At 44.2% G+C, this 20806-nt stretch overlaps 1 protein-coding gene across 4 annotated transcripts in view; it reads left to right on the top strand.

Annotated features, from left to right (window-relative positions):
- The window catches only part of LOC105356645 (disco-interacting protein 2 homolog C), a 66460-nt gene that overhangs the window by 24769 nt on the left and 20885 nt on the right, over positions 1-20806 (top strand). For all 4 annotated transcript variants that reach the window (XM_023950034.2, XM_023950033.2, XM_023950032.2 and 1 more), the window contains 12 exons: positions 281-372; positions 6973-7083; positions 7616-7739; positions 7929-8038; positions 11240-11342; positions 11416-11480; positions 11564-11657; positions 11745-11864; positions 13789-13903; positions 13983-14122; positions 17333-17469; positions 19064-19272. In XM_023950034.2, coding sequence (XP_023805802.1) covers positions 281-372; positions 6973-7083; positions 7616-7739; positions 7929-8038; positions 11240-11342; positions 11416-11480; positions 11564-11657; positions 11745-11864; positions 13789-13903; positions 13983-14122; positions 17333-17469; positions 19064-19272 — 1420 coding nt within the window. The remainder of the gene's footprint in view (positions 1-280; positions 373-6972; positions 7084-7615; positions 7740-7928; positions 8039-11239; positions 11343-11415; positions 11481-11563; positions 11658-11744; positions 11865-13788; positions 13904-13982; positions 14123-17332; positions 17470-19063; positions 19273-20806) is intronic.

Genomic DNA, 20806 nt, shown 5'->3' on the forward strand with positions numbered 1-20806 from the left:
ATCCTCTAAAGGGAAAGATGAGGATTACTGTCTGCTCCACTCAAAGTAATCGTGACACGGTGGAAACAGACAACCAGACATGCAGTATTACCTTCTGTCTGCAAACCTCACAGACTCCAAGCTTCTTCTAGTGTCTCTCAGTTCTGAAAAGCTGAGCTCCTCTGGTTAGAAACCCTCTTAAATCTCACCAGCGTGGAGCATTTCTGGCTTTTTCCTGAAAACCAGACAGAAGAAATGCCTCCGTGCTGTGCTCACCTCTCTGTCCTCCCTGTTCCTGCAGGGAAGCTCTGGTCTCGCAGCATCAAGCTTGCCTACAACATCCTCCACAAACTGGGCAGCAAGCAGGAGCCCATGGTGCGACCAGGTGACCGGGTGAGTGCCACTCCACCACAGCACCACCACAAAACACTCTGCTGTCCGAATTTACAGCTTCAGTCTTTCCCACATAGTTTATTTAGAAAGTGTAGAATAAACAGGAACTTGTAATCAGTCTCAAAGAATCAAACCATTTTCGTTTTGATTTACGAGTCCACGGTTTAACTGGATTCACAATTTCACACAGTGGGAATAAAGATCTGTTTAGTTTTCAGATTTTCTTTACAAAATCAATCTCTCACAGAACAGCTGAACTAAACAAGACATTTTGTTATTAAAAGGTTAAACTTTTACATTAAAAGTCTTTTTAATCAGAATTAAACAGTGATGTCCCAAATGGAAAATACATTTATTTAAAGAGTAGATTCAGTTTTGATGAAATGATACTTCAATCCATTTGTAATTATACACTGACTAAAAACATAAACGCAACACTTTTGTTATTGCTCCCATTTTTTATGGTATGAACTCAAAGATGTGAAACATTTTCCACATCCACAAAATAACCAGTTCTCTGAAATATTGTTCACAAATCTGTCTAAATCTGTGGCATTGTGCTGTGTGATACAACTGAAGATTTCAGAGTGGCCTTTTCTTGTGGCCAGTCTAAGGCACATCTGTGCAATAATCATGCTGTCTAATCAGCATCTTGATATGGCACACCTGCAAGGTGGGATGGATTGTCTTGGCAAAGGAGAAGTGCTCACTATCACAGAGTTCATACCATACCAGTTCTTTGAGTTCATACCATAAAAAATGGGAGCAATAACAAAAGTGTTGCGTTTATATTTTTGGATTGAGGCTCTGATATGATGGAACAGAATGCAGACTAGGGTTGGGCGATGTCCCTTAAATTGGCCATTGACGATGTTTGCTGTCAACCATCGGGATGGACGATGACATCGTCGGGGTTGGGGGGTATTTTTACATTTTTCATTCTTATATAACTGCTATTCGTTTTTTTTTGCTTTTTTCATTTTATTTCCCAACTAATGACTAATCCGCGATGATCCAGTATAAACTGAGGGAAGTGACTCTAACAAAAAAAGTAACAAACAAAATAGAAAAGAAGTAGTCCGCTCCCGCACTTCACTAGTGAAGTGGACCGGCGGAGCGCGGACTTACAGCTTTGTGTTTGATGGGAAGGGGGGGGGGGGTACATGAGCGGTATGTGTGGGAGATTTAAGACTGCGATCCGTCCCGCAGCTCTAGGGGTACAAGCAACCGAACTCAGAACCGGGTCTAAACGTGTGTCTGAGCACAGCTCGGATCGTCAGCACACACAGCGGTTTGAGCTTCAAAGCAGAAATGTCGCTCAGTCCTTAGAAAACATTCAAACAATCACGCGGATTTGTGTTTCCAGTCGTGTCCCGACTAAATAAAGGCTGATGTTATTCTTACATGTTTACGTGCAGCCAGCAAGCAGCACCACCCAAAGCTAATGTTGTTAGCCCGTGTTAGCATACGGCTAATCCTGGCTTCGTTCGGAAAAAGCACTGACCACACGGATTAAAATTCAAATGATGAGCGAACAGGCGTTTCATAATAACCGTAACATTATTAAAGGCACGTTTAGGAGATCGTCTCGTATATTACCGAGCTGACATGTCAATGTATATATCCGCTCGGCGCTGTTTAACATTGTTTTGTATTGAATTGTTACATTCAATAAAGTTTGAAAAAAAAAAGCCGCTCGGCGGAATTTATATCCTTCCGGTTTTCAAACCCTACTGCGCATGTGCGAATGATTTATTCCGACGGAAAGTGTGACCTTAGTGAACGTTTTTATATTCTGAAAACATTTTTCTGGGCCCATGTACACGGTTGGATTCTAATCCGACCATTGATCCCATCAAGATATTTTGTACATGTAACCGCGGCTTATGGTGTCGACGCGCAACGTGGCGGGGGCGTATGGAAGCGATTATGTAGCATAAATAAAAAGCAAAGTCAAAACCAGAAATGGTTTTTCATTTTCAAAATGAAGCTGCATTTTTTGACTCAAAAATAAAATGAAAAAGCAATCCACCAAAATGCTTTTTCATTTCCTTCCTCAACACAGCTTATTCTGTCACTTAATTAAAATGAAAATGAAAATGGTATTTGACATTTCATTTTCAAAAAGGTCCCTGGTAAATGTGTAGCATAATTCATTTAGGGATGTCTAATTTGACAATTAAAATGGATTAACAGAAATGCTTTTTAATTTTCAAAATGTAGCTGCATCAAATGACTCAAAATTCAAATGAAAAAGCAATATTTCATAATGCTTTTTCATTTTATACTTAAAACTGCTTATTCTGTGTCATAATTAAAACGAAAATGCAAAGAGGGGATTGCATTTGCATTTTAACATCCACCCTGGGAAACTTGTAGCAATATTCATTTCGAAAAAGCATTAGCAGAGGGGAGGCGGGGCGATGACGTCACTGCTTTCTCCGTGTGTCTGGCTGCTGACTGACGCACACACCAGGAGCAGACTGTGTTAGCGGCAGAGAAGACGGCTTTGAGTTGGTTGTGAACTTCTGATGAGTTTCCACAGCCTCTCAGGACTAAGTAGCTGCATGTCCGCCTTCTGCGGTCCTCCTGACGCACCGCTGACAAGCTTTTGTTCTTCGGACCGCCAACTGCCTTCACACAGCGGAGCGCGAAGCTCCCGACGATCGCTGAAGGCGGAAATGCTGCTGCGATCTGAGAAACCATCCAGTGGCGCCTCCAGAAATTTTTCATGGGGGTGGCCAGTGGGGGGCCACATTTAATCTTGGGGTGGCACACAAAAACCATGAGCTATATTTTTAAAATTCATTCTACCAAACGTAGTAAAACAACCTTTAGAAAACCAACAGAAAGATAAATGCCTACTGATATTTTGTAGAACATGAACTTATAGTAGATACTACTAGTATAATAACTAATAGATACTAGTAGATACCATTAGTAGATACTACTACTGATATATATTTTTTGTTTATATTTAATGCTTTGGTGTGTCTGCTTGGGGTGTTCGGCTCTTGACTGAGAGATATCTATAATAAACAAAAAATGAAATCTGTTGTTCTGAAATAATAATAAAAATATCCTTTTAATTATTAATTATATCTGTAGACATTTCTATTCAGACTTATAATCATGAAACATTTTTATTATTAGGGTAACATAATTCTAACTTCACCAGTTGGTCCAGGAACAGGTGGAGCCCCTGCTTATGCTGAGTTCTGCCTTGTTTCTCTGACCAATGATGCTGACTGTCCCTCCTCTGATGCTGTCTCATCTTTGTCTTCCTCATTCTCTTCTGTCATTCATGCTGCTCTGTCTCATCTTCCTCCTCCTCCTCACTACTCCTCTGTTGCTCCCCTACCATCTCTTTCACTCCTTCTGCTGCACTTTTATTCTTAAAATAAGAATATATGTTGAATTTCTCTTCATTCTCTGAAAATGGACAGACACAAGCATCAACTAATGACTATAGGTAACTCTGTGGAAACAAAAACACATCAAAATGTTGCGGTAACACAACAACCAGTGCTTAAATAGTGCCATGAAAATGAGTGGCTTGTGACAGGGACATCCTTTTTTTACTTATTAATAAGAAGTAATGACACATCCACCGCCGCTGATGATGTGGCGTATTTGCACCAAGTATTTGCACACCGGGTTTACATGTTTTGCAGACCGCATGTTTTTTACACCTTTGCAGCTGTGTTTATTTAATATTTAATATATATTTCTTTATTTAATAAGAATCTAATTTTTGATAATAATTTTTCATAATAATTTTCTGTGATATTTTTAATTATTTAATATAAATGTCATTTGTGATGTCCTTTATTGATGTTATATTATATAGATTATTTCTGAATGTCGTGTTGCTGCCATAGATAAATGAAATTTCCCCATTGTGGGATTAATAAAGTCTTCTATCTATCTATCTATCTATCTATCTATCTATCTATCTATCTATCTATCTATCTATCTATCTATCTATCTATCTATCTATCTATCTATCTATCTATCTATCTATCTATCTATCTATCTATCTATCTATCTATCTATCTATCTATCTATCTATCTATCTATCTATCTATCTATCTATCTATCTATCTATCTATCTATCTATCTATCTATCTATCTATCTATCTATCTATCTATCTATCTATCTATCACCCACGGAAAATATTTAACAGGAAAAGAAACGTAGCATTTTGGGATGTGTGATTGTGTGTGCGTGCGTGCGCGCACGCGTGTATGTGCGTGCTGAAACCGGTGCTCGCGCGATGCAGGAAGAGAGGTGGGATAGCGCGAGTGAGGGTGTGGAGCGCATACACGCGCGGTCAGTCGCCGTTTTGGACTTAAGGAAAAAGTAATAAAGAAAGTTCATCTTTAGTGACTGAGACCGGTTCTTTTGTCTGACCGGCCCAGAGGATCTGAGGGTTCGAACGCGGAAGTGAACCATGCGTCTTATTCATTCTGCGTCCAGCGGCTCCTCTGTAGATGTCTGCGCACTCAAAGGCAGCAGGGAGGGGAGGGGGTGAGGGCCGGTTTAGGTGATCAGAGCGACTTGCCGCTTGCTGGCTGTGCATTTGGGATGAAACGCACAACTGATGCTACCACTGCTTATAGTGGCTACTGGGGTGGCCACTGGGGTGGCCAGGTGTCGGAGAGGGGTGGCCATGGCCACCCCTGGCCACCCCCTGGTGGCGCCACTGAAACCATCATATGAATTTGTGTTTCCAGTGGTGTCCAGAACAAAATAAAGACTGATTCCCACATATTTACACATTTATTTGCAGCTTTGCGGTGAATTTGCTGTTTGATTTATTAAGATCCAGGAATCCAGGTTTGAGCAGTCCAGGTCCAGCGGTTTTTGAACAGGACCCGGTTTTAGGTGATCTTAATGCGAACAATGCAGCAGAATGTTCCTTTAGTGCCCTCGCGAATCAGAAGCTGTGAATCGTAAGACAACTTTAGCGTCGTCTGACCGCACGGATTTAAAAACATATGATCGAGCAGAGCAGGCCGTAAAATATTAGCATAACTGTAATAAAAGCACATTATGAAGATAGTCTCCTGCAGCTTCGCGCTGAGTGAGTGTTTTTGGTCCAACCAGCAACGTTTAGCATGGAGAAATCTGCTATCTGTTGATGGAGCTCCAGCTGTCATCAAACAGCAAATTCACCGCAAAGCTGCAGATAAATGTGTAAATATCTATGAATTACATCAGTCTTTATTTTTGTTCTGGACACCACTGGAAACACAAATTCATATGATGGTTTCTCAGATCGCAGCAGCATTTCCGCCTTCCGCGATCGTCGGAGCTTCGCGCTCCGCTGTGTGAAGGCAGCTGGCGGTCCGAAGAACAAAGCTTGTCCGCGGTGCGTCAGGAGGAGGACCGCAGAAGGCGGACATGCTGCTATGTAGTCCTTAGAAGCTGTGGAAACTCATCAGAAGTTCACAACCATCACAAAACCCTCGTCTCTGCCGCTAACACAGTCTGCTCCTGGTGTGTGCGTCAGTCAGCAGCCAGACACACGGAGAAAGCAGTGACGTCATCGCCCCGCCTCCCCTCTGCTAATGCTTTTTTGAAATGAATATTGCTACAAGTTTCCCAGGGTGGATGTTAAAATGCAAATGCAATCCCCTCTTTGCATTTTCCTTTTAATAATGACACAGAATAAGCGGTTTTAAGTATAAAATGAAAAAGCATTTTGAAATATTGCTTTTTCATTTGAATTTTGAGTCATTTGATGCAGCTACATTTTGAAAATTAAAAAGCATTTCTGTTAATCCATTTTAATTGTCAAATTAGACATTTCTAAATGAATTATGCTACACATTTACCAGGGACATTTTTGAAAATGAAATGTCAAATACCATTTTCTTTATCATTTTAATTAAGTGACAGAAAAAGCTGGGTTGAGGAAGGAAATGAAAAAGCATTTTGAAGTATTGCTTTTTCTTTTTAATTTTGAGTCAAAAAATGCAGCTTCATTTTGAAAATGAAAAAGCATTTCTGGTTTTGACTTTGCTTTTTATTTATGCTACATAATCGCTTCCATAGGGGCGTGGCATCACGATGGTGGTCTCTCCATCGGGATGTCAGTCACCCATCACGATGGACGATGATATCGTCCATCGGCACAACCCTAATGCAGACTGATTCCTTTTTGACTGAACCGGTCTACATGTGAGGCAGAAACCAGAGTTGCTCCAATTTCTCAACCAAAACTAAGTAAACGTTTTCCATTCACGTTGCCCAATAATTGTCTCTCTCTCAGTGCATAGAAACATGAGACCTTTTGCAGCTTCATTTGCAACTATTGCAGCTGTAAACCCATTTATATGATATCATTAATAAAACAAAAAATAAAAATAAAAAGCTGCTCTGTTACACTTTTGGGTCACAGTAAGAAAAGGACCCAAATAACCCAATAAACTGGAATCTCTTCATTAAAAGCCAGCTTGGTGACAGCTGTATTGAACATACTTTTTATTTAAAAATGATTAATGCTTTTGTTTTTTTCTTAGCTAATGACCACACCAAACTACTGAATGACCTCCCAGCATCTGAACCTGTTGTCACGTGTCTTTCTCCTGTAGGTGGCGCTGGTGTATCCAAACAACGATCCCGTGGCCTTCATGGTGGCCTTCTATGGCTGTCTGCTGGCAGAGGTCGTTCCCGTTCCCATAGAGGTGCCCCTCAGTCGGAAGGTACATGATGAGGCGCGCCGGCGTGCTTGCTGTTTGCTTTCATTTAGTCTTTGAAGGGTTCGGTTCCTGCTGGAGTTCAGCTCGTCTAACCTCAGACAGCTCTGGAAGAAAATGTTATTCCTCAGACTCTGCTGTGTCAGTGATTCTGCACGCCGTTCTGGAGCTGCTTTTCTGGGAGAGGAACTGCCTGAAATCATGTCAGACATGCGGCCGTCCCAAAAGCAGCTGATGAATGTGGCTGTGCCTCAGAGTTTGGACGAGGGTCTTTACATCTCTGCTGACATGGTCCATCGGGGACACTGCCTTTGCGGCGTTGTCATGGTTACACTCTGATTACTCGCTGCGGTACAAACAACGTTTGCTGCATGTCAGCTTCCTCCCCCCTTCCCCCAGCCTGTGCGGCAGTCTCCGTGTTCTCTTCACCACCACTGCAAGCAGAACAAATATGTCCACACGTTTTGTGCAGAAGAAGCGAGAGCTGCAACAGGTTGTGTTTTTCACGGCGTTCCTCTCCTCCGCTTCCGTCCAACAGGATGCGGGCAGTCAGCAGATCGGATTCCTATTGGGCAGCTGCGGTGTTGCCGTGGCGCTGACCAGCGATGCCTGCCATAAAGGCCTCCCCAAGAGCGCAACAGGGGAGATCCCACAGTTCAAAGGTGACTGCCAGGTTCATCAGTCATTGCAGGCTTTGAAAAGCCTCATGGGGTGGGGCGTGGGGGGCATGACCTGTCTTTGTGACTTTTAATGACTTCATGCTTTAACAAAACTGTTCTCTTGATGTGTGACGGTGGTTTGAGGAAAACCTGCGTGTTTGCAGAGATTTAATCCCCCCCCCTCCCCCACAGGTTGGCCTAAACTGCTGTGGATCGTAACGGAGTCAAAGCACCTTTCCAAACCCCCCAGGGACTGGTTTCCTCACATTAAAGATGCAAACAACGACACTGCTTACATAGAGGTGAGCGGACTGAACCTGAACCTCCAGCTGGACCTTGCTCTGCTGTGACTGTGGAGCCACTTGTAGTTTAGAGAACCGACCGACCCGTTTTCTGTCAGCGCTTCGCCTCTTAGCCAAAAGAAGTACACCTGGAGTTTATTGTATTAAGTATACTTGAGTTTAGGTATAAGTATAGCAAGTATTAGTGGTGTAGGAAGTATACTAACGGAATACTTTGCATTTGACGTTTACAAGATATTGATAGTATAGAAAAAGGAAACTTTAAGTAAACCTTTTCACTTTTAGTATAGACCAGTGGTTCTCATACTAGCCCCTCCCAGCAGGGGTGTGGAGGCATCTCGGGGGGGGGGGGGGGGGGGGGGGCGAGGGGTGCGGGGGACAAGGCTGGGAGGTCGGGGGGGCAAGTAATCTTTGGACGTCTGGATTTGTTCGCGGTGGAACATAAAAAAACCGCGCTGCGGGACCGCGGGTCTAATGTCACATACATGAACCTAATCCTAACCGTCACATTGAAGAAGTTATTAATGTTGTTAACGGCGGTTTTAATAATAATACTAATAATTGGTACTTTATTGATCCCACAATGGGGAAATTCTTCTCCGCATTTTGACCCATCTCCTGGGGAAGCGGTGAGCTGCGCTCGGGAGGCAGTAGCGTTAAGGGCCTTGCCTAAGGGCCCTCACTGGGTGATGTTCATTGCTCGCCATTGATATGCTTATTGACTCAGTACCATTGTTTATTCCCCTCCGGGAAGCGAACCCTGGATTCCTGCGTGGTAGCCGCTCACCTTACCAACCGAGCCACCCAGCTTTAAAGACCTAAGGTCTTTAAAGAGCGCTTATGTCCCTCTCTCTCTAACGTCCCTCTCTCTTCTTCCCCTCTTTTCTTTTCCGTCCAGTCCAACACCAAAGATTTTCAGACATGATTGAAATTAATAAAGTTTGGCCTCAATTACAAAAGGGGTTTATTCAGACATACCTTTGGTTTGTCTGAAGATTAATAACCCCTCTTGTTAGAATAAAATATGTCCAACACAAGAGGCCCTCAGCTCTCATCTGTCTGCCCAGCTGTTGGACAGGACAAGTTAAAAAAAAACAAAACAAAAAAAAAAAAAGAGCGCTTATGTCGCCTGGACGTCAACGCGTTTCGGACATGCGACCGGCACGGATTGGATACCTACATCTGCCTTTGTCTGCAACTTGATTTGATGAAGAATGGAGAAATGTTTGACAAGCAGCAAAAGAAAAACAAGTGATGCTTCTGCAGATGTGGAGCAGGCGGCTCGATCAAAGAAACTCGGATTTCTGTGAGACTCTGAGAGGACCGCAATACTTCCACGTCTCAAAGAGTACATGTCTCTTTCCTGCGAGGACTCTTTGTCAAATATTTCCCAGACAACAGGGCTCCATACTGAGAGATCCATTTAACGCAGCAACTGCTGGTTTGAGCTCTGCTGAGGAGGATCAGTTCACTGAAATCCCGTCAGGATGAGGTTTACAGCTCAGACACTCCCTGAATTCTGCTGGGTGGGGAGGGGGAGCATCCCCTCATGGGGCAGAAGGCTGGGGGCATTCTGCTTCCATTCTACGTCCTCTCTCTCTCTCTCTGGGAGATTTTCTGCTGTTGCCACTTTGAAAACAAAGAACAGAGCTGGGCTCCATATTGAGCAGAACTTCAGAGTCGCAGACCTGCAACCTGGTTTTGAGCAGATGTGAAGGACAAGGCAGGCACATTGCATGAGTGATCCTTTATTTCATTTGTTCTAGTCTAGCTGCAGGAATGTGTAGTATTTTCTATTAAAGTTGCAAATATTTGGCTTATTTTGTCACAGTTTTTTCGCGGTGGGGGGATGAACATTTTTCCCCCACTAAAGGGGGAACAAGAGAAAAAGCACTGATATAGACTTTAGTACATTTACAAGGGACTGTTACAGTTTTCTACTCACAGTGAGTAATCCTACTGGCAGGTTGAGACCACTGGGACATTTGTTAGGATTTGAGAGAGTTTTACTTTACTTACATTCCTTCAGACACATGATGTCTGATTGCTGTCTGCGGTTTCACCAAACTAAACATTTTGTGTGTGAGGACCTCACTGTTTCTACCCTCACTTTGATTGGTTCTTACCTGGGTTGTACCTGTGATGTCATCACAGGCAGGACAGTTACGGAGACACGGAGTGAAGCTGATGCAACTGAACGGAAATATCTTCGTTTTGAAACCACCTCACATTGGCTCAGTGGTTTCATAACAGAGGCTCATTCTGATTGGTTACAGGGAGTTACTTTCTAAAAATTAACCTGCCATCGATGAAATACCGGAAGTAGGATTAGATGACATGAACATTTTCACTCTTTGTTTTCTTGTTCAAACTCTCAAACCTTCCAGTTTTATAGAATGAATGTAAAGATCAGATTACTATAGAAGATTTATGTACTTGTGGAAAGCTGAACACATTCTGTACAGGAGACACAGCACGGAAAATATTGATTGACAAGGTCAGCAGCCAATCAGGGTGCAGAACACGCTAAAAATGAAATAATTTAAAAACGCCCATAATAATCCACAAACCATCAACACAGCAAAAGATATAAAGGGACCACTGTACAAAAGTTTGTGAACAAACTCAGACTTCTGCTGAAGTACAGCTGTACATAGACCCAGAAAGTCCACAGAGCTGCAACAGTAGCTACTTCCTAGATCATTTTTTATTGTAAAATTCTCTGAGGCAAGCAAAAGAACTACAAACAAATGAAATGAAGGAGCATGTGAAGAGCTGCTTTTGCTCTGTAATGCTTTCTGCAGGTTCAGTGTTCGTGGGAAAAGCCTTTAAGGACAGTTTGTTTCAGTGATAGCCACAATGCAGGGAGCTTCAGTGAACTGTGAACGCCTTTCACATCACGCCCTAGCTTCTGAGAGGGCGCCAGTGGAAGGCGCTGGAGACATCCAGCAGCATCTTATGCATGTTAACATCTACAGCACTGAAAAAAAGACAGAGCCAGTTACTGGAACCATCATCACTATGCTGATGACAGAAACCTTCACAGCTGATTCCATTAAAGGAGGAATCTAGGACAGAAGTCTAAATTCTGTTGTTCTTTTTCTAAATCAGCCTGAATCTACTGAACTGATCTCGGTCTGAATCTACTGAACGCTCCTTTTCTTACTGGTTCCAACCATCCGTCTGTTCTTTTCCCCGCAGTATAAAACCTGTAAGGACGGCAGCGTGCTGGGAGTCACGGTGACGAGGATCGCTCTGCTCACACACTGCCAGGCTCTCACCCAGTCCTGCAGCTACACTGAGGGTATATGCACTCACAGCTCTGCCTGTAAGACCAGACTGAGGGTTTAAACCTCTCTGTACCCCTCTGTCTGCAGCTGAGACCATCGTGAACGTCTTAGACTTCAAGAAGGACGTGGGGCTGTGGCACGGCATCCTGACGGTGAGCTGCCCTCCAGCTCAAAGTGCAGCAGGAGTCAAAAATGAGTTTCTCTCCTTCACGTTGTCATGTTTGTGGTTCTGCAGAGTGTGATGAACATGATGCATGTGATCAGCGTTCCATACTCGCTGATGAAGGTCAACCCTCTGTCATGGATACAGAAAGTCTGCCAGTTTAAAGGTCAGGTTCACCTGCAGCTCCGTCACCTCGCCGCTGCAGATCAGATGCTCATGTGAGTGGCGTTTGTCTGTGTGTGGAATCCTGCAGCCAAGGTGGCGTGTGTGAAGTCCAGAGACATGCACTGGGCCCTGGTGGCCCACAAAGACCAGAAGGACATCAACCTGAGCTCGCTGCGCATGCTGCTGGTGGCCGACGGCTCAAACCCCTGTAAGTCCCGCTGAGCCTCTGCAGCACAGCGCCGTCTGGCTCTGAGGAGTCCTGCAGACAGGGCATGCTGGGAGATGGGGAGGTTCTCTGGGGACGGAGAGAAACTGGGTCATTCCACAAGAATAGAACAAGATGTGTTCCACTGTCCACATTTACAGCATTTACAGCATTAGTCTCAGCAAACTTTACTGCTGAATGACAACCAGAGGACTCAAACCATTCAACATTTCAAGACAAGGTTTCTTCTAAGACTGTGCAGTGTCCTTTTAACCGGAGCTGCTCTTTTAACACACCTGATTGTAGACAACAGAACATGCAGACATCAGCAGAGAAGAAAGGCAGCTTTAAACAGACGCTGCACACAGATGTTTGTTAACAACCTCAGAAGCTTATAACCAACCTACAAACATAAAAATGTTCAGCTGATAAGGGTTAACAACAGCAAAGATACTATGTAGGGTGACTGATGGTGAGGAAGATGAAGAGGAGCAAATGATGGGAGTGAAGAAGATGGCGTTTGCCACAGTCTTCCTGCTCTGCTCCATTCTGATCATCCACTGTCAGTCAAACAGATCCATGATCGCCTTTGTTTGCCTGTTCTGAGCTGGAATCTGGACGGCTGGATAGCTACCATTAATGTTAGCTTTGGGCTGTAAGGCAGTGGGAGAGGGTGTAAACAGAGAGCTCTCAGCAACAAGGTGGGAAGCGGGCTTGCTCCACACCAACAGTTTAGAGGTGAGCTTCTGATGAACTCCTGCTGCTCTGCAGAAACTATGTCCTAGAAAACAAAGGTTTTTAGAATGTGCCTAAAACAGCATGATCATAGTCAAAAGAACGCTTTGAAAATTGATCAACGGGTGATCGAGTGGAAGTTTTAGGGTAAAATGTTGGCTAAAAAAAAGTGGGACTGGAGAAAATCTGAGAAGACCAGAGGGAGCTGGACTCTGTCTGACCTCTGAGACATTCATGGATGTAGAGGAGGACATGAGAATGAGTTGGATGGAGGGGAATGATTCACTGTGGCGCCCCCTAAAGGGAGCAGCCAAAAGCCTGAGAAGTTGATGGTCTTTTTTGGGGGGAGGGGTTACCGATTCTGTTCAGGATTTTGACCAGGATTAGCTTTGTTCTATGCGTTAACATTGAATGGATGTAGTAAATGAAACAGTAGAAGCTAGAATGAAGTCATTGGTCTGCATCGGCTGTGTGTGTTGGAGCTTTCAGCAGCGGCGGCGGCAGCAGCAGCGGGGGCACGCCTCCCCCATGAATCACGACCAGGTCTGATCAAGAAGAGGCTCTGTTCATCACTCTACTCTGACATGTTTACTATTTTAAAAGGGATTTGATGTGATGAACCTCAAAGTCCAAACTCAAGCCTCCATTTTTCAAGATGAAGCACAAACGTGTTGCTTTTGTGAGTCAAGTCTGTTTTGATCAAATCATGGGTTTAGGTTCTCTTCTTCCTAAATGCTCTCAGATGTTTGAACCTCTTTGTTTGCTGCGTCTTTCTGAGTGAAGTTTTTTATGATCCACTAAAGGTGTGAAAAACTTCCACTGAACGAAGCTTCTTGATTCAGGACAAACCGAGCAGCTTTATCACCAGGAAACGTTTCTGCTCCCCATCTGCTCTATATCTCTATCTGTTACCTTGGAGTGTGTGACCACCCCCCCAAAAAACAGACCTCCTCAGAGTCCTGCTGTCCAGATTTTTGAGGGGTTGCACAAAATTAGAAAAAAGTCTAAAAACAGCAGTCACATCTGTAAGAACTTGGATAAACTGCATTTTTTATGCATTCCTGCAAAGTTGTAGATGAAAACGTCCCTGATCCCAGAACCGTCCGTCTTTATGTGGGTCAAAAACGATCTCATCAGCTCTGGTGCTTCAGGAGAAGCCATTGAACTGTGTTTGGGTCTGTTCGTGCGTTAGGGTCCATCTCCTCCTGCGACGCCTTCCTCAACGTTTTCCAGACCAAAGGCCTGAGAGCGGAGGTCATCTGTCCCTGCGCCAGCTCCCCCGAAGCGCTGACGGTGGCCATCAGGAGGTACGAACGCCACAGCACCCATGGCGTTTATGGACAAATGCTGGTTGGTCAGCCATGAAGATGTTTGTCCCCCGTCCAGGCCGGTGGAGGACAGCAGCCAGCCTCCGGGCCGAGGCGTCCTGTCCATGCAGGGGCTGAGCTACGGGGTGGTCCGGGTGGACACAGAGGAGCGGCTGTCCGTGCTCACCGTGCAGGACGTGGGAACGGTCATACCTGGAGGTAAGCCGTCTGACATCCAGCAGTACAGCTGTTCAGAGGTATTCAGACGTAGCCCATAAAGGAAGGGTTTATGGGGAAATGATTGCCGTCTGACTCAGAGTGGGACGGTTGAAGGAAAACCTTCTGATCAATGTCATCAGTCTGCAGGTAATTGTGTTTGTTAAGACCGTGTAGAGATTCAAAAACAAATCAAAGAATCTTAAAATGAACCCTAAAATGGACTGATAGCCTGTGGAGCGATGCTAAAATGGGCGTCATGTGGTCTGTCTTACGTCCTCCAACCAGAGAGAGACGACTGGCTGAGTCCAATCTAAAGAGAGTTACAGTAATCCAGCCGGGATCAAAATGAGCGGCTGTTAGAAATGGTTTTACCTTTGCTAGTTGGCGTAGATGAGAAAAACTTGACTTCACCACTGAGCTTATCTGCTGATCCGGTTTAAAATGACTGTCCAGTTTGGCAAAAAAAAAACAGTCAAAGGACCCGAACCAACAGGGGACGGTCCACTAAAATCATTCAGTCCGAAAAGTAAAACTTCAGTTTTATTCTCCTTAAATCTCAATAAGCTGGTGACATCACGTGTGTTGTCCGCTGTGATGCACTCGGTGGTTTTTACATTAGAGTAAAAAAAACGATCATGTCTCAATCCAGACGGTATTTTCCAATATCAATTATCATCAATTTCATTTTGAAATGATTTTATAATCGTCTCGATAGATTGGATTTGATTAACGACTTGCCTCAGACGGATGGATCTGATTCGATTTTGGGAATAGAAACTGATTTATCAATGAACAGATTCATTGTTACAACCCTATTAGGTACCATGAAAGGCATAGTAATGTCACACAAAAGTAACTCAGAAATACCAGCAGGTATCAGCCTGTAACAGGAAGCAATGCCAAATGTTTTTATTTCCTAAGTCAAAATAATTCTATTGGCCCTAATTTCAAGTCTCTCCAGGTCTTTTATGACTCGGCTCTTAGTGGGTTTACATCTTTAAGAGTTTTCCATGTAAAAAGCTAAAGTAAAAAAAAAACGTTCCCGTCATTTAAACCTGCTGTAAAAAGCTTTTCCTTCAGTTTCCCTTGCTGAAGATCCCGTTTTCTGTCCGGATGGCGAGCTGTTCCCTGGTTTTTGGCGCCCGTGAGGCTCTCACAGAGCTGTTGGTGCACGTGGCTAAAAACACTGCAGCAGCATCACACAGACGCTCTGCTGCTGCTCCGTGGGCTAAACGTCGTCACACTCTGCACCACAGACATCCCATTAGGTCCATTAAATGGTTAAATGAGCTGTAGGGGTGAAGAGGAGTGGCCTTCATCAGTGTCTAACATCTCTGCTCATGACAGAGAGTTCAGCTTCAGCTGAGCTCAGGTTTGAGGTGTGTGCTCGCAGCTTCTCTCAGAGAGGAAGAGGAGGCTCCTGACAGCAGTGGAGCTGCAGGTGAGGGCCTTCTGCAGGCAGAAACCAGGCTTTGGTTTCATACGGCTCACCCACGCACTCACAGAGCACCTTCATCTGGTCTGCAGCACAATGACGGAGACGTTTGAGGGCAGGAACGAGCGTCAGCTCATCAGCAGCACACAGCTTCAGCTGCTTTTCCCCCTGAACCTTCAGTTCCACCACAGCCGAGCCTGAGCTTCTCTTGAATGGAGATCTGCTGTAGTCTGACGGATGGGGTCTTCTAAAGCAGCGCTTTTCCACCAGTATGGTGTGCAGGTCCAGGTTTCACACTGAGGAGACACTCTGATAAGAACGACCTCATTCTTGGCCAACTGCTCTCATTTTGGAAAAGGCCAGAGCCCTGAAACTGTCTGTGCCAATAGTTCTTGGAGGCTTCATGATCTTCGTCATCAATCTAACCGCTCAGACGTGCTTCACATCCTCATAAAGTCTGTCAGTTCTGACGGCTGCAGATCCCGTTTAGCTTCCAAATACTGAAGCTCTGTGCAGCATCAGCACCACCGTTTCTTCTCTACATCCCCCATGATTCCTTGGGTTAAATGACACCACGCCATGTAGCAAATCAAAGACAAACATCCAAATGTCTGTTCTAAAGGTTCTTCTTGGTAAAGGCATGGAAAACAGTTCGGTTCTCCTTCAAAGAGTCATCTTTCTAACAGAACCTGCAGCTTTCTAATCATGTCTGCGTTCAAAGACAAATTCTACGTCACTTTGGAAAAGTTTGAAGTTAAGTTTAATTAGAAGTAAGAACAAAATAAAAGCAAAAGCATTAAGGTTAAGTGGCCAACAGACACATTTAACTAAAACTAAGTTCAAATGATTTTTTTTCCCCCTGAAAAACAGACATAACATAACATAGACATAAGAAAAACGGATAAAACTTCTGTGTTCCCTTTTTTCTCTGACTCCAGTCAAACTTACATACTACTGGTCTGTTTTGTGTCAAATGTATCAAGCATGTTGAGATTAGATATGTCTTCAAAACATACAATTGATCTTGCACAAAAATGAAGGAAATATTTAATAAATGAATCACTGTTTAAGGAGGAATATCAGTATGCTTTTTTATGCAAAGATACATAAAATTGTATTTTAATAAAAAAACTGCATTAACATTTGTACATCCTCCTTAGGGGAAAAAACCAAAGCTTTTATTGCAACTTTTAAGAAGAACTGTTACAACTTCAAGCTTTTTCTTCTTGAACAATTATGAAAAATGAAAATGCGAGATCCTGGTGGGACAGGCACAGCATCACTACAGACCACAGTGTCTGTGTTTTTACAGCTTTAGTTGATGGTGTGCCTCCTGAAACTGGAACTTGGTTCTAAAAAGGTTGAAAAACACAGTTGTAAACCTGAGCTGTGAAATCACACCTCCCAGTGGTCACCTGTGGAACTACAGCTCTGTCACCACCAGCAGCACATGATGGAGACTTTCAGACAAGTTTTTTGTGCAGTTTGATGTAGGAATGTCTGATATTTTCATCAAAGCCAGAAGGCCTTGTCCTGTCTCTCTGATTTTAGGATAACCAGCACTAAGGACATTTCTTGCTTCAGACGCTCCGTTTAACCCAGTTACCGCTGTAACCTGCTTTCTGGGTACAGACAGACCCAGACGTCTCACTTGCTGTGATTAGAATAACCCAGTTACAGCTGGGAGGAGGTTCTGCGCTGGTGAACAGGTGCTTCGGAGAAGCCCTGCCGTGGCGGCTCTGCTGGAGGAAGTGACCCGTCTGCTCTGCTCGCAGGTCTGGTGTGCGTGGTGAAGCCAGAGGGCGTCCCTCAGCTCTGCCAGACAGATGAGATCGGGGAACTCTGCGTTTGCTCCATTGCCACCGGCACGTCCTACTACGGTCTGACCGGCATGACCAAGAACACCTTTGAGGTGAGGGGCTGTCAGCACACAAACACACAGCAGTGTTCTCAGACGTGGATCAGAGGAGCGTCTGCCAGACCTGCAGGGAAGGAAACCCCCACGGAGACGAGGGATGTTTGCAAACCCAGGAAAGCCGAGACGGTTCTAAACGTTCAACAAAAAGGAACAATAAAAGACTAAAAGCAGAGAAGATACTAAATCAGAAAAGTTTCACACTTTTCTGAATGCAATCCTGCTCCAGGTCTCAGAATACCCTTTTTGAAATCGTCTGCTCATCCAGGTGATGGGCTTCTGCAGCTTCTGTGCTAAAATCCATCTGTGCTAAAACTTCTCACAGGGTTCTTCCGTTCATGAAAAACCTGGAAAAGGTCCTTGAAAAGTTTGTGAAAAATGAAATCTTCTATAACGTTTTGGAAAACTCATTAAAATGTTAATTTTTTGAATGCAAAAACATTTAAAAAATAAAATAGCTTAAGTTAAAACTGGAATTTAAATTGTGGCAGAAGTTCAACCTCACACTATCAGTGATGGGAGTTTCCGTTGCTGTAAAGCAGAGTTTTTAGTCATTCAGCTCATGGTGCTTTCAGCTTAACAAGTGACTTTTCAAGGAGAACTGTGGCCACTGAAAGACCCTGAAACACCAGAAACGTGCAAAATGCAGACCTTGGTCCATGTCCAAGATGAGGTCAGTTAGTTTGTGGTTGAGATGAGACATGTCCCACATAAAAGTCTTTTTTATGGATAAAAATATGGATAACATTTCCAACGGATTGACTTACTTATGACGTAAATAATGTCTCTAAATGGACGAACTTGTACATTTGGTGTGAGATCTTGCCAATAGAATGTGAAAACTTGTGCACGAAAAATCGGCATCTGTGTGTAAAAATCTTCTGCTGTAAAGTTTGACCAATAAAATCATAGCTGACAAATTCCCATCTGCATGAGTTCATTTAGAGTGACAGCCTCAAATCAGCGATAACAACTGCTCAAATCTGCTGCCGAGCGCTACAACTGCACTCCAACGTTTGACACAATATTTATGTCAAAACTGATCTGTGTTTGATAATTGAAAGGGGGGGGGCAGAGGGGAGAGGGGTGTCAACCAATCAGAGTGCAGGACTCTGAGGATTTAGTAAAGTTAGAAAGATCTTCACAGATTGGGACATTCCGGACTTTTCTTTTTCAAACTTTACAGCAGATTTTTGGTTTGCAAGTTCTCTCATCAAATCTACCAGCCAGTCCTTTTTGGAACATTTTTACCTCCACATGACTCACTGCGTTAGATCTAAAGGCATCCCCTAAACCAGAGCGCGGGACGGTACAGGAGGACAAAATGTCTCAGCTCTGCTGGAGTTCAGCTTGAAGGTGAAAATACCTGAAAGTGACTCTGGATCTCTAAGACTTCCTGCTCTTTGTGGCTGTGATCGATCCCTGTGGTTCTGTTCTGCTGCTTTTGTCGGCCTGAAGTGATGAAATAGTCGAACAGCATCTGGAGGATCAAGCATGATTCAAAACAACTGTCATACTCTTCACCCTCTCTGGGCTGCAGACCTGGCTGGTTGCCGTGGCAACCCTTCGTTGACCTCCTCTGTGTTTGCAGGTGTTCCCGGTGAGCTCGAGCGGCGGGCTGATCAGCGAGTACGCCTTTGTTCGGACCAGCCTGCTGGGCTTCATCGGCCCCGGCGGCCTCGTCTTCATCACGGGGAAAATGGACGGGCTCATCATGGTGAGCGGGCGGCGCCACAACGCAGATGACATCGTTGCCACGGCGCTGGCAGTGGAGCCGATGAAATTCGTGTACAGAGGCAGGTGGGTGTGGCTCCTGGATGTAGTCATTTCACAGCACGACACTTTGTCCCTGTGATGAACGAGGCGCTGCTGAAGCCGTTAAAGCCCAGCAACACGGCCTGCATCCACACGGTAATGGAGTCCAGTTTAATTACATCCACAGCCGGGGAAGAAGACATCCATCTTTTAGCTGACAGGCTGGGAGGACGCTCCCTAGAGTCATTTTAAGTTTGCAGTGGAGGCAGAGCGGCTGCAGCGGCGAGAACGGCCACTCTGTCTGGTTTGGCCTCTGGTCTCAGTGTTTGCTGGTCGGCCTTTCCTGCTCTGATTTTGGAGTTTTGCTCACAGACCAAGACGCACAGCTGGGTTAACATCCATGAGTTTAGCAGTAGCAGTGGTTCTCCTGTGGGGGGGCTCCTGTTGTGGAGGCGCAGGTCCCGCTGTACGACCATGAATCACAGTCAGTGTTCCTATCACAACTGTACGGAAATACATTCTGATCTTTTATCAGACATTAGTGCAGCAGCTGACACAGTCCTCCATCCTGATCCGTCTATTGTTTCTTAACTTCTGAAGGAAATCGGAGGGGGCTTCATCCTGCTCACTACTCTTCAGTTTCATGTCTGCTGGTGTTTCTGCAGCCTGAGGCTCTTGATTAGGATGAGACTGACGATGCTTCCGCTCAGTTTGCGACCAAATGTTATAAATCGTCAAGAAGAAAACCAAAAGCATGCTTTTCTCCGTGTGACGGCTGTGTGGGTGGAAGAAGGCCCAGCAGGCTGGGTGCAGCGGCGTCAGTCTGATGTGAGCGAGGGAGGAGACCTCTGAGCATGCGTGTGACACCAGAACCAGGTCTTCCTGGAACACTGATGATGCAAGCTCTCATGAACACTGAGCATGTGCAGAAGACTCACCAATCAGGATCATCGTATTAAGTCCTCACTTACTCCTACATTTACCAAAAATAAAAATGCAAATCTGATGTGACTATCAGTCAGAGAAATGGGAGGTCAGTCAAGTGTCCTCCTATTTACAATTTTATTTATTTACAAAAAAACGTAATAATGTTTGAAAGAAAGGATTAAAAACACAAAAAAACACATAACTTGCAGAGAACGGTTTTCATTCATCACATGACTTTATAGCTCGAAGCTCCAAATGTTTTGAAGATGTTTGTCTTTTGTTTGTCTCTGAGGTTAATGTTAAATGTCTTCTACAGTGGAGGATTTGGATATTTGATTTCTTTCTGATTTTGTAGGTTTGCCCACTTAGAAAGAAATCGACAGTCTGTCATCCAAAAAATCACAAAGAACATCAAGAAATCCGCGTTGAAGAACTTATATAAATGCATTTTAATTGAGGCAAATAAGTAGTTGATCCTTTTAAGTATTTGATCCCCTAGTAACCATAAAGAGTTCTGGTTCACACAGACCAGTTAGACTCTGCTAATCAACCTGTCGCCTGAAGACACCTGTCCACAGAATCAGTCAGACTCTACAAAACCATCAACAACAAGCTGGAGGTTACCATGACAACTGTTGGTTCAACATGACCA

This window comes from Oryzias latipes, chromosome 20 (assembly GCF_053564925.1).
Source record: "Oryzias latipes strain Hd-rR chromosome 20, Olatipes_Hd-rR_3.1".
Classification (NCBI taxonomy): Eukaryota; Metazoa; Chordata; class Actinopteri; order Beloniformes; family Adrianichthyidae; genus Oryzias; species Oryzias latipes.